Genomic DNA, 12677 nt, shown 5'->3' with positions numbered 1-12677 from the left:
TGATACATTATTCGTTATTCTTCGGAAGACGTTGAAGAGTTCTCGTTGTTTTCTGAAGTCGCTCACTAAACGATGATACTAAGTTGCTTGAAGAATCTGTTGCTTTCGTCGTCGTTGACTTCTGATATGATACATTATTCATTATTCTGGTTTTTCTTCAGAAGACGTTGTAGAGGTCTTGTATTAGTCTGCCACCAATATTAGGGCTGTTGCCTTGTATAATAAGGCGCCCTATGAGGTAATGTTAGACTTGCGATAATCTTCCGCTAAGTCGGTTGGTTATGCACTTCCATACTCATTGGAGTGTCTTGGGGTTTGTAGATCACTTACGAAGTTGGTATTATCTTCTTTGGTTATGACGACGATGTGTTAAACTCATGATGATTCGGCAATGATGTGAGGTTCTAGTAGAAAACACGAAGTATAAAAAAATACTTATATTCTCTGAGATTACATGATGAAGTTCAGAGGAAATTTGTACAGGTCTTCTGATGACGATGGCTTGATCGCTTCTGCCAATGATGATGGCTAATTCTGTTCTGTTCTCACTATCATCTCGGTTACAAGTCATAAAGGAAGCAGACAGTAGCTCGAACATATGAACATACATACAAAATGAGACACATTAGAAATCACGTAGGTCGTTTGAATTATAGGTCGCGGTGTTTGTCTCAAGCAGGAAGCTTGAACTAAAGTTTATAAACAAATGAATGACTACAGGTGACGGCATGTTATCTTAGCCTACTTTGTTGTATATGTCATCTTATCGTCTCTGGTCTGATCACATTCCTGCAAGCAATCTGGTTGACCTCTTTAGTTTTAGTTTTTTATATATATGGAATAACATTCCATATTTTTATTATGTAACTCTTACAAATGTAAGCTGAATGTAACTATTTAAAGCCCGGGACGCAGTGTTACCATACGCAAACACCACATACGGGTGGTCAGATGGAAAAAAAAAACGAGCATAGTATATTGTCAATGTCAGTGAGCAGTGTTAGGGCAAATGATTGAAGGCCCCGAATATTGATTAAATCTGCTTGACTTCAATATTATTGACAGTGTAGGGGCCGGTTTAGTTATGCCTGTCTTACCCTTATTCTTCCTACTTACTCATTCCCACCCACCACTGTCTAAATCACTCTCATCCTGTACATTACTCTCAACTCTTCTCATCTTCATTCATTCTCTTCTTAACCATTATCTCTGACTTATAATATTTTGGTAAGTTTTTAGCATTTTCACAATGCACACTATATATATATATATATATATATATATATATATATATATATATATATATATATATATATATATATATAATATATATATATATATATATATATATATATATATATATATATACAATATAGATGCATATATACAGGTATATTATACACGCACATAAATCATATAAAGGTGTTTTGTTTTATTTATGAGCATTACTAAATGGTAAACCAAGTATTGGCAACTAATTTTGCTTTTCATGAAATTCTTTAAAAAAATGATAAACAAATGAATAACTATATAGGAGCACTATAAGTGGGTCTCCCCAGTATGTGGGCTGTACCCGTAACTTTACAACGTATCATAGTTGGATAAAAAAATAGTCATTTATTTATTCATTTATTTATTTTTGTAACATTACTAGCGTCATTCGAACAACCTTGATCCTCTTTCGATATATAAAACACACGTATACGAGTCTGCATTAGTCCTAAACTCTACCAGGAGCTATTACTAGTACCAACGTACTCGCAAAATTTATTCTAGTATTGCATCAGAATGTAGTGAGCGAATTTGTCAAAGGAATTTCCATAAAAATATATTTTCTTTTACTCGTGTGTAAGTGTGTGGGTGTGTGTGTGTGTACGTGTTTAACTAAACACAGGAGGTCGTAAGTCTAAATCTATCTATATGCAAACAAACACACGTAAAGGAGAAGCTGTAGAGGGTAATTAAATACACAAACTGGAGATCGCTGTTATACACAGTTCCGAACAAACAAATGATTTATCTCTTGCTAACGAGACTGTTTATATAATAGTTTTAAATTGCAAAATGCCCAAAAGAGTGAAATTCCATTTGAAGTACTCTACAATATACCAAAAAATCGATGAAAGCAAATAAATTCTTTATGAGCGGAAGTAATGTGCATTTAAATATGCATCGTTATTTATATTCCTCATACAAAATAGACTTAGTATACAATAATTCCATGAAAAATTAACATAAACACTCATTTTCAATGGACACACCTAGTGGCATGGGTGCATGATTGTTCTAGAGATGTGTCGGAGAATATCAGATAACTGTAATACCTTAAGAGAAAAAGGGAAATATACACAAGGGTTCCACTAAGATAAGTATATAAGGTTACAACTTTAGTGTGAATTAAGTGAAATTCCTAATTGGCGACTGTTTGAAACTTGGTTGCATTGGAGAAGAGCATAAAGAAGGGGATTTGGGCTAATAGAACATGCTCAAATATGTTTAAAAAAAACCCACATGCATTATTGAACTGTCGTTCCATTTACTAATTGCATGACTCCATCCTTAGAGCTACTGAACAGTTATGGAGACATATCACATCCTTGTCTCAGACCTTTCACACCTAATCAGTCACTCTGCCATGGGTTCTAAAAGGAAAAGAGGAAGCAAAGCTTGAGAGAACAGAGATGAGAATGTTGAGATGGATTATGGGAATATCGCTGCTTGAGAGATTTGAAAATGACAAAATGAGAAGAAGGGCAGGCTTAGTAAAGATTACTGAGGTGATGAGAGAGTCACGATTGAGATGGTATGGGCATGTGTTGATGATGGATGACGAGGAGGGAGTAAAAGAGGGCTTGAGAGGAACCTGTTAGGGGATGAAGATCGAGAGGGAGACAGAGAATTAGAGGGAAAAATAAAGTAAAGGAAGAAATGGAGAGAATAGGTTTGCCTTTGTTAGAAGGCAGTGGAGAAGGCGCATCAGGCAACCGACCCCTTAATGTAGGGGTAACGGTGGGAAGAAGAAGCCTAAGGCACTCTACCATTCATATTCGAACATACGCTGCACTTTTTATTGTAAGATTTTCTCATCCCTCAGCAACCTGTCGTCTCTATACTAAACATTCATACACCGTCCGTATTGCATCTCTGTTAATTGTACCTTAAGTTTTTATTTTCTTTTTTATTTCCATGTTTGCCACAGGCTTGCATACTTTTTTTTTTACATAGGTCTTTTATGACAAACATTCGATCCACATAACCTCTTCTGTCACCTCTAAATTTTACATTTAAATCCTATATATAATTCTTACAGTAACATCTATTATTACCTTTGCCTATAAACCATGAGGAATTATCCTTTTTATGCATTCTGTCAGGACAGTTTCTTTATCCAGACATGCATTGCAAACCCTGATTAGCTGCTCAATCACACTATCATACCATTTCACAGTATCTCAAATGCAGTCCCACTAACCCCGGGGAATTTTCCATATTTATAACTACTACCTTATTCATTATCCTGTATGTTGCAAATGATTTCTAAATGATTCAATAAACCCAAAATTTCCTCATTCCGTCACTGATGGTACTACTCATTCCATCTTTCTGACCTCCTGTACCCATAAATACTCTCTGCTGTCCATATAACCCTGCCCTAGAAATTTACAAACTCGTTATCTACTTCTTCTACCTCAGTAGCCTACCTTTAATCTTTAGTACCCAGAGTTCGTCCATTTCCTACGTGCAGGTTCATCTCACTTCCATGTGCCATTTTTATATCTTTCCTGAGTTGTATATCCCTTTTCTCTGCGTTCGTATCTAGACAGGTCTGGATCTCTCAGTTCTTCTGGTGCCTACTTGAGCTCAACTCACGTCTGGTCACATACTGCTCTCCGTTTCACATTTTTTCTTTTGAAAATCCATGTTAATAGGCTAATAGATATTATTCTTTAAAATTCACACGTTTCCAGTGGTCAAGCTTCTTTCCATAAACATTTCAACCATACTCCATTCTCATTTATCCAAGGAACTCTCTTCATCACAACATTGGCATCCCTTTCCCTTTTACCGACTTTGGGGCACAGATTCAGAGAATCCAAAAATGATTATCGTTTGCTCTCAATTTTTTCCATATGCATAAAGAATTCCGTGAAAACCTAGTGCAAAGGTATAGCTTAGCAGGGACATTGCATTATCACCATCGCCACTGCCTTCAACTTCCACGAGTTCCCATGTATGCTATAATTTCTTACTCTGACATGCCGCTGGGTTTTGTGGGATGTGTCTTGAACCCTTATTCACAAAATGAAAAAAAATATTGTTAAAAATGCTTTCTTATTTGTAGCTATCCTAGAGGCATGCCATTGTAGCAATACATATAGTTCTAGATTAATGTATAACTTTACTTTCGTTCGCAATTTCAGTCTACTCTATTCCCAAATCCTTTTCACTCACCTTCCCCACTGATTTAGCCATCTTAGTTTCACTAAATACCAGTTCAAGAGAACCTGTACTGGAAATCGATTAATGGAATATCGAGAGATTCTACTTCATTTATGTGATTACAAAGTATATCAGAATTAAATAGGATAAGTTTCTAAAGAACGGTTGTTAGCATTGCGAGCTGATCGATAAGGAGGGGATTGGGGGAGAAGTGGGAGGAACGTCACATTCCACACGTTATGAAACTAATCGAAAAACTTGACTCCAAGGACCTTGCGTGACCCTATCAGAGGAATAAGGACACGATATAAAGAGAGATTACCCCCTTTTGAAAATTTAGTGTCCGTGAGAGACCTTCTAGCAATATTTATTTATGCATATTTGAACTATACCGTCATCTAGATGTATGGCAAATTTACATAAGTAAAGTGTCAGTTTTTCGTTATTCAGAAAAGCAAGAAACATTACATGTAAAAAATAATAACAATGGCGAATTCATAACAATAATAAACGCCCCCTAACCTTAACGCACCTCGTTTAGGCTTCCTAGAGAAATAATTGACAGATGATCAGCTGATGGACATAAACAATGTCACACATTCAGTATTTAGACGAATTGGTGAAGGAATATCTGCTTTTCCGCGGTTTTAGTTTTACGTTGAGGTCGTTGGACAGTGACCTCAAGGCTGATAAAGACAAAGGGTTTAGGGTAAGTACTGGATAAGTGCTAGAGTAACCTACCTTAAGGTAAAGAAAGACTCCTGAGTTCCGCACAATTACCAATGAACCTTGGAGACTGCAATGTAATTGTAACTTTAGGTTTGGGGCAGATTTGTGTATACCAGCCTTCATGCAACTTTCTGCCAACGTATGACATTTTCCGGTAGATCTAAGTACCTAATTGCTGTGCGTTGCATATTTCCTTGGAAATTTACTTTTTCTATGTAATTTACTGATAGGCTAGGTAATTTTTGTAGCTCGACTGTAATTAAATTGTAATTAACCTCAGAACTGATTATGAGTTTGGTAAAAAGTGAAGTTTCCTTCACCCAGTTGGACCCCCAGCTAAGTAACACGGCCAGCTAGCTTAGGTTAGGTTAGGGTACGTTAGGTAAGTTTGGTTCCGTTTATAACAGATTTCCTTAGAGAATCCTATTTTGAACATATGGCTCCCTAATGACTTTCGTATTTGCGGAGCCGTTTTTTACAGTCCATGCGGAGTTGTTATTTAGAAATACCCAATTTCCTACCCAATATATAAGGCATAGTCTACAGATGCTAATTTTGCCTAGATTTTTCTGGGTAAATGTTTGTTTCCGGTCCAAACTCCAATTCCACACGATTAACATTTTTTTGAGATTTTGCCATGTTTAGTACTCGCTTTTAACTAATCTGTCATATGGAATTGAAGTTAGAACCTGAAATGAATCTTATCCTTTTTTTAATTGCACATCTCGTGAATATTGTGTTTACCAGTCATCGTTGGGACCATAACTCATTTTCATTTTCTTCTACCATCACATCTAACAACATAAAGGTCATCCACAGTATATGTGGGTACTAACTCTGTGGGAAAAACTAAATGAGTTAAAGTACTAGTCTCAGCAGCAGTGATGAAATATGCTAAATACAAGAGATGCAGCTTTGAAAGTATATCATTCATTTGAGTAATCATTGTAAACCACAAGCATTAAAAACATATAAAGACAAAAATAGGAAATAAAATATGGCAATTATAATTAGAGGAACAAATTCAGACCTAACGAAGGATGCAGCATCCAACCTAATCATTAGGCTTTGCTGCCCTGGATCCTTAACCTTAGCTAAAAAGTTTGGCATTGGTACATATGGTATACATCTCAAACTAACCAAACTTGCCAAGAGACACAGCATCCTACCTGACCTGGAATTTTTATAATGGATGTTACTTTAAAATATATAATGCAGGGTAAATGTGAAATGTAGTGTTTTTATGTTGCTTGATGTGATTTTGATGAATATGACATCTATTTCCTTTAGAAATAGTCAGTCAATTGCAATCTCTTTCCCTCTCCCAAAGTCAAAGAATAATGGGGTCTGCAGTAGGGAATTGAGGTTTTGGATAAGGCAATATGAAAATTAGTAAAAGAGGATGCCTATTAACCTGACAATTCAAAACATAGGGTTACACATTTCATGAAATCTACCCCAAATCTGACCTAGAGAGCCATTAATTACAGAGAGATTTTATTTGCTTGCATACCTTAGTTAATTGTTGTCATCTTCCTTTCTCTCCCTAAAGGGAATTATTGGTTTCTGTCCTCCCTAAGCTTACCCCCTAAAGGGAATTATATTGGTTTTTGCCCTCCCTAAGCCTACCCTAACCATTGTTCACATTCTAGTCCCTCATTATTGTTAAACAAAGGGGATTTTTTTTTTTTACACATGTGACTTACCAAGCACTTATAATTAGCTGTAAAGCTTTCCTAACCATGGTAGGCAAAAATTCAGATTTGCGGTGGCAGTGCCATCTACCATCACTTGTGTAGGTGGGCAGGACCCACCCACTTTCTGGAACAATTGGTACTATTGACGAACTCCATCATTCATTTTCCGTCAGTTCCCAGGTTACAACAGTAGTTTTGGGCTGTCCTCTCATCATTTTTGGGTGGATTATTCCATACTTTGGTGATGTATTCATTTTGTGGTATGTAGTAGTTTGTTTCTTTATTTGCTTTGGATTAGACATCATTATGTCAGATTCGGGCACTTCTAGTATCAGATATTGCTGAGGTTGCAGGACAAGACTTACAAAATTTTTTGTATAATTCATTATAAAAGTGTTAAAATGTAGGGGTCAGGCTTGTTCGATAAAATTACCCTGTCCAGAATGTAAGGATTGGGAAGAGAGTAAAATGAAAAACCTTGAAAGCACATTTAGAAAAGCTTAACAAGGATAGGATAAGAAAGGCTGCTCTGAGAGCTGAAAATAGGGCTTCTCTGGGATTTCCTATAGTAACTGAAGAAGTTACTGTTTCTTCTCTTCTTCTCGTAACATCTCCAATCCTTCCTCCTACTCCTTTGCTTGGTACTCCAATTTTCCAGGCTCCTGTGCTTCTAACCCTGACACCGTAGCCAGACTAGAGTCAAAGTTTGAAAAGAAATTTTATTTTCTCTTTAATGAGATAATGGAATTAGGTTCCTCTTTCAGATCTTTTGTGGAGAAATTGTCTCTTAGTGCTAACGTGATAGAAGTGCATAATGTCAGTGCAGTGCTTAGTAATAATGTAGTGCTTTTTGAGGAGGTAGCTGTTTGTCCCACTGCTGGTGCTCCTAGATGACGGTCCCTGTCCCGTTCCCCTGCACCGGGGTGAAGATATACCGGAGGTCCAAAGAAGACCAGTGGGGTTCACCCACAAGCTGTCACCCCCTCCGTCAAGCCTGGTGACTGACCCTAGACGTCGACAGAGCACCATTGGAAAGGCATCTCTTGCCAGCCGTCTGTCAACGGACTCAGAAGACTCATCTCCAGACAGGAAGAGCCAGTAACAATGCTCACCATTATCTTGTCCTTTGAAGAGGCATGCAACACTCACCGATGCTTCTCCTCCCCCTGTGAAGAATTACAGGGAAGTTAATGCCAGCCCTGAGCAGTGTTGAGAGACCAGCCATGGACAAGTCGTCTCATTATCCCAAGTCTTGGGATAGTCTAAAGACTCTCTCTGGTTTGGATCGCCCTATGAGACCTTATGAAAGTTCTAGTTTGTTCATGAAACTTACCTGTCAGATATATATATAGCTGTATTTTTCCGAATCCGACAGAAATTTAAACACTTACGACACACGCAGTGGGAGTCAGGTGGTTAGTACCCATTCCCGCTGCTGGGAGGCGGGTATCAGGAACCATTCCCATTTTCTATTCATAATTTTCCTGTCGCTGGTGCTGTAAACAACGTTTGCAGCACCTCCGTCCAGATTTTGGAAACTTACTGGCTACTTGAGTATCCCTTTTGGTTTTTTTTTTTTCTTTGGTATCTGAATTGGATCGGTGGCTTGGCACACGTTGACTTTGGATTGATTTGATTTTGGTATTGATTTTTCTTTGATCAAGATGTCAGGGTCTAGTTCAGCTAGCGCTAGATTTTGTTCTATGTCTGAATGTAGAGGTAGGCTACTGAAAGCTTCAGTAGACCCACATTCTGTTTGTAAGGTTTGCAGGGGGAATGAATGTACGTTTGAAAGTCGTTGTAAGGAGTGTGAAAGATTAACAGAGTCTGAGTGGAAGGCGTATGAAACCTATCTTAAGAAACTTGAGCGAGATAGGTTAAGGAGGTCTTCCTCCAGGAGTGTTTCAGGTAGGCAAGATTTTAATGATTCTCCTGCTAACCCTCCTTCTGTAGTTTATGCTCCTACCCCTGTAGTGTTGCCTCCGGCCCCTGAAGCAGTGTCGGTAGAAGGTAATACTTTATCGCTAATTCTTGAATCGATTCGTAACTTAGAATCAAAAGTGTTAGCTCTGGAGAGCAAAAGTGAAGAAAAGTGCAGTGAAAGTGCCCCTTGTGTAGTGGAGGGTGCGTCAGATCGGCCTCATTCCGCCTCTAGACCTAGACCTTTGCTTGACTCCCAGGTTACGGGAGAGAGCATGTCGAAAGTCGAAGGAGGGTTACGAGGAACCCCCACCGATCTGGCGTGCCTTCGGCAGCTTCTGATGAACCTACCCAGACTGCCAAGGAGCGTGCGTGTGCACGTCTTCTCAAGGAGTGCTTTTCCTCTTCGGAAGCTTCCTCCCCGCGCAAGGGGTGGAGCTCTCATGCCGCATCATGTCCGCTGAAAAGGACGGCTCGTGTTCGGGACGCTTCACGTCCAAGTTGTTCTCCGGAACTTTGCTCTTCGCCTGATATTGCGTTTGCTGCTTTTCCTCCGCAGAAGAAGCGTAAGGATTCTTTGGAGGCGGAGTCTTTCCTAGATGATTCTTTCGAGCGCCGCAGTCGCTCTAAGGTGCGTGAAGTGGCGGTTCCTGGGAGTAGGAAGAAGGCGTCCCCTCGCCACTCGCCTGCTCACAGGATCAGCCCCTCCCCAGGAAAGGAGGCTTCACCTACAAGCAAGATTCTCCAGTCGCTTCAGCAGCAACTTCGAGATGTTATTTCTTCGAGAGAGACTGTTCCACGTCGCCGTAGAAAGGATGACAATCTTCCTGTGAAGAGGTCGAGGCGTTCTCCCTCTCCCTCTCCTCGCTCGTCTCTCTCTCCGTTTGAGTCTCCCTCTAGAGTTCGTTCTGCTCCCCAGCAACTCTCTAGAGGAGGTGAGAAATTCGTTTCTCGCTCTCGAGAAGCGGTTGTATCCGGTACTACGAAACCTGTAGATAGGAAACGCGTTTCTTTAGATGCCGAGCGCGCTTCTGTGAAAGTCAAGCGCGCTTCAGTGGACACCGAGCGTGATTCGGTGCAAGTTAAGCGCGCGCCAGTGGACGCTCAGCGTGTTATAGTGGACACTCAGCGCGCGCCAGTGGACGCTCAGCGCGCGCCAGTGGACGCTCAGCGCACGCCAGTGGACGCCAGGTGTGCACCTGTAGCTGTTGAGCGCGCTTCAGTCGGCGTCAGAAGATTGGCATCGGACGCCAAGCGCGCGCCTGCGGACGTCAGTTTTCCACCACCGCAAGCGCAAGTGGAAGCGGGAACTCTTCCTGTTCGCCGCTCTTTCTCTTTCGAGAAAGCTCGTGACTCTTCCTTACTTCCTCCGACTTCTCCAGTGTCTGAAGAGGAAATTAGTGACGCTTTCGTCGAAGTGGACGAAGAACAGCAGTTGACTCCAGTCTCGACGGACTACAAGGTTTTAACTCGTCTGCTACAGTCAGTCTTTGCAGACACTTTTCAGCCTGAAGCTCCACGTACTCTTCCCTCTCAGTTTTCGTCATCCAAAGCTACTAAGATCTCGGGCTTTGTGAAAATTAAGAAGTCGCTTTCTACGAAGCAAGCTTTTCGCAAGGTCCACGATTGGATGGAAAAGAGGAAAGCTTCAGGCAAGACTTCTTTCGCTTTACCACCTTCAAGACTTTGTGGCAAAGCTGGTATGTGGTACGAGACGGGAGAAAACGTCGGAGTTAAGCTTCCAGCCTTGGCTCAAGGAGACTTTGGTAGTATTGTGGATGCCTCCAGAAGATCTTTTCTGTCTTCTTCCAATGTCTCTTGGACGCATAGTGAGCTAGATTTTCACCTTAAAGGCCTCTTCAGGACACTAGAGGTCTTTAATTTTCTTGACTGGTGCCTAGAAGTTTTGGATGCCAGGTCCAGGAGTTCTGATTCCATCAGTCTGGGGGAGCTGTCCAGTGTATTGTCTTGCATGGACAAGGCCGTCAGGGATGGTTCTGAGGAATTGGCTGCTCATTTCAGCACGGGACTGCTTAAGAAGAGAGCACTCTTTTGCAATTTTACCGCAAAATCGGTCTCGCCAGCGCAAAAAGCGGATCTACTTTTCGCGCCTTTCTCAGAACATCTCTTCCCCCAGTCTATGGTAAAGGACATAGCCGCCAGTCTCCAGGAGAAAGCAACCCAAGACCTTCTGGCGCAGTCTTCTAGGAAACCTTCAACTACTTCGTCTTCTGGGTCCTCTGCTTTGAAGAAATCAAAGCCCTTTCAATCTGCTTCTTCCTCGAAGCCAGCCCCTCGAGGAAGAGGCTCTTTCAGAGGCAAGACCCCCGCTCCTTCTAAGAACAAGAAGTGAGAGGGAAGTCCTTCAGCCACCGGTAGGAGCCAGGCTTCTACATTTCGCGAGAGCCTGGGAAGAGAGAGGTGCCGACGCTTGGTCTCTGGACATCGTCAAGAAGGGGTACAGAATTCCTTTCCTGAAGTTACCCCCGCTGTCTTCGACACCAAAGGATTTGTCTCCTTCGTATCAGGGAGAAAAACGGAAAGTGCTTCATGATCTACTAGATCAAATGATCGAGAAGCAGGCGGTGGAGCAGGTCTTTGACCGGAGCTCTCCAGGGTTTTACAACCGTCTGTTCCTAGTGCCGAAGCAGTCAGGGGGGTGGCGCCCCGTTCTGGATGTCAGCAGTCTAAATCGCTTCGTTACCAAGCAGAAGTTCAAGATGGAGACACCTCAATCCGTGCTAGCAGCCTTAAGACCGGGGGATTGGATGGTCTCATTAGACCTTCAGGACGCATACTTTCACGTCCCCATCCATCCCCGATCAAGAAAATACCTGCGATTTGTCCTGAAAGGGAAGGTTTTCCAGTTCAGGGCACTCTGCTTCGGTCTCAGCACGGCGCCGATGGTGTTCACCGTTCTTATGAAGAACGTTGCGAGGTGGCTCCATCTTGCGGAAATAAGGATCTCTCTCTACCTAGACGACTGGCTTATTCGAGCCCCATCGCAAGACCGGTGTCTGAAGGACCTTCACACGACTTTGTCGTTAGCGAGGTCCCTGGGACTTCTGGTGAACCTCGAAAAGTCGCATCTGACTCCTTCTCAATCCTTAGTCTATCTGGGGATTCAGATGGACTCAGTGGCTTTTCGGGCTTTTCCGTCACAGGGGCGTCAACTTCAATGCCTAGACAAAGTGTCAGCCTTTCTAGGGAAGGAAACATGCTCGGTGAGGGAATGGATGAGTCTGCTGGGGTCCATTTCCTCACTGGAGAAGTTTGTTTCTTTGGGAAGGTTGCACCTTCGACCACTTCAGTTCTTCCTCTCAAGCAATTGGTCATGCAAACAGGATCTAGAAGAGGTCTTGTTTTTGACGGAAGAAGTGAAAAAGCACCTCAAATGGTGGTCGGATCCAAAGAAGCTTGCAGAAGGACTTTCGCTCAAGCTTCGGAACCCCGACCTAGTGTTGTTCTCCGACGCGTCCTCCACGGGTTGGGTCAGGCACACAACTAGGAGGGAGAGAAGTGTCAGGCACCTGGAGAGGGGAACAGGTGTCCTGGCACATCAATCTAAAAGAACTTTCAGCGATTTACCTTGCTCTAAGGTTCTTCCAAGAGGAAGTCTCCAACAAAGTGGTTCAGATAAACTCGGACAACACCACAGCCCTGGCATACCTCAGGAAACAGGGGGGAACTCACTCTCCTTCTCTGTTCGCCATCGCGAAGAATGTCCTGATATGGGCGAAGTCGCAAAACGTCACGATCCTGACAAGATTCGTGTCAGGCGTGGAAAACGTGCGAGCGGACCTTCTCAGTCGGCAAGGACAGCTTCTGCCGACGGAATGGACCCTTCATCAGGAGGTATGCCAGGCGTTATGGAAGCTGTGGGGACGTCCT

General features: G+C 42.0%; 1 protein-coding gene across 3 annotated transcripts in view; it reads left to right on the top strand.

Annotated features, from left to right (window-relative positions):
• Nucleotides 1-4933: 4933 nt before the first annotated feature.
• Nucleotides 4934-12677, top strand: part of LOC135219343 (WD repeat-containing protein 91-like) — a 299064-nt gene continuing 291320 nt past the window's right edge. The window contains exon 1 of one of the 3 annotated variants that reach the window (XM_064256020.1): nt 4934-5149. In XM_064256020.1, the coding sequence (XP_064112090.1) occupies nt 5030-5149 (120 nt within the window). In that variant the 5' untranslated portion in view covers nt 4934-5029. The remainder of the gene's footprint in view (nt 5150-12677) is intronic. The other 2 variants (XM_064256021.1, XM_064256019.1) reach the window with 2 other exon arrangements.

This window comes from Macrobrachium nipponense, chromosome 1, assembly GCF_015104395.2.
Source record: "Macrobrachium nipponense isolate FS-2020 chromosome 1, ASM1510439v2, whole genome shotgun sequence".
Classification (NCBI taxonomy): Eukaryota; Metazoa; Arthropoda; class Malacostraca; order Decapoda; family Palaemonidae; genus Macrobrachium; species Macrobrachium nipponense.
The sequence above is the reverse complement of the archived record's forward strand: the minus strand, read 5'-3'. Positions and strand labels throughout refer to the sequence as shown.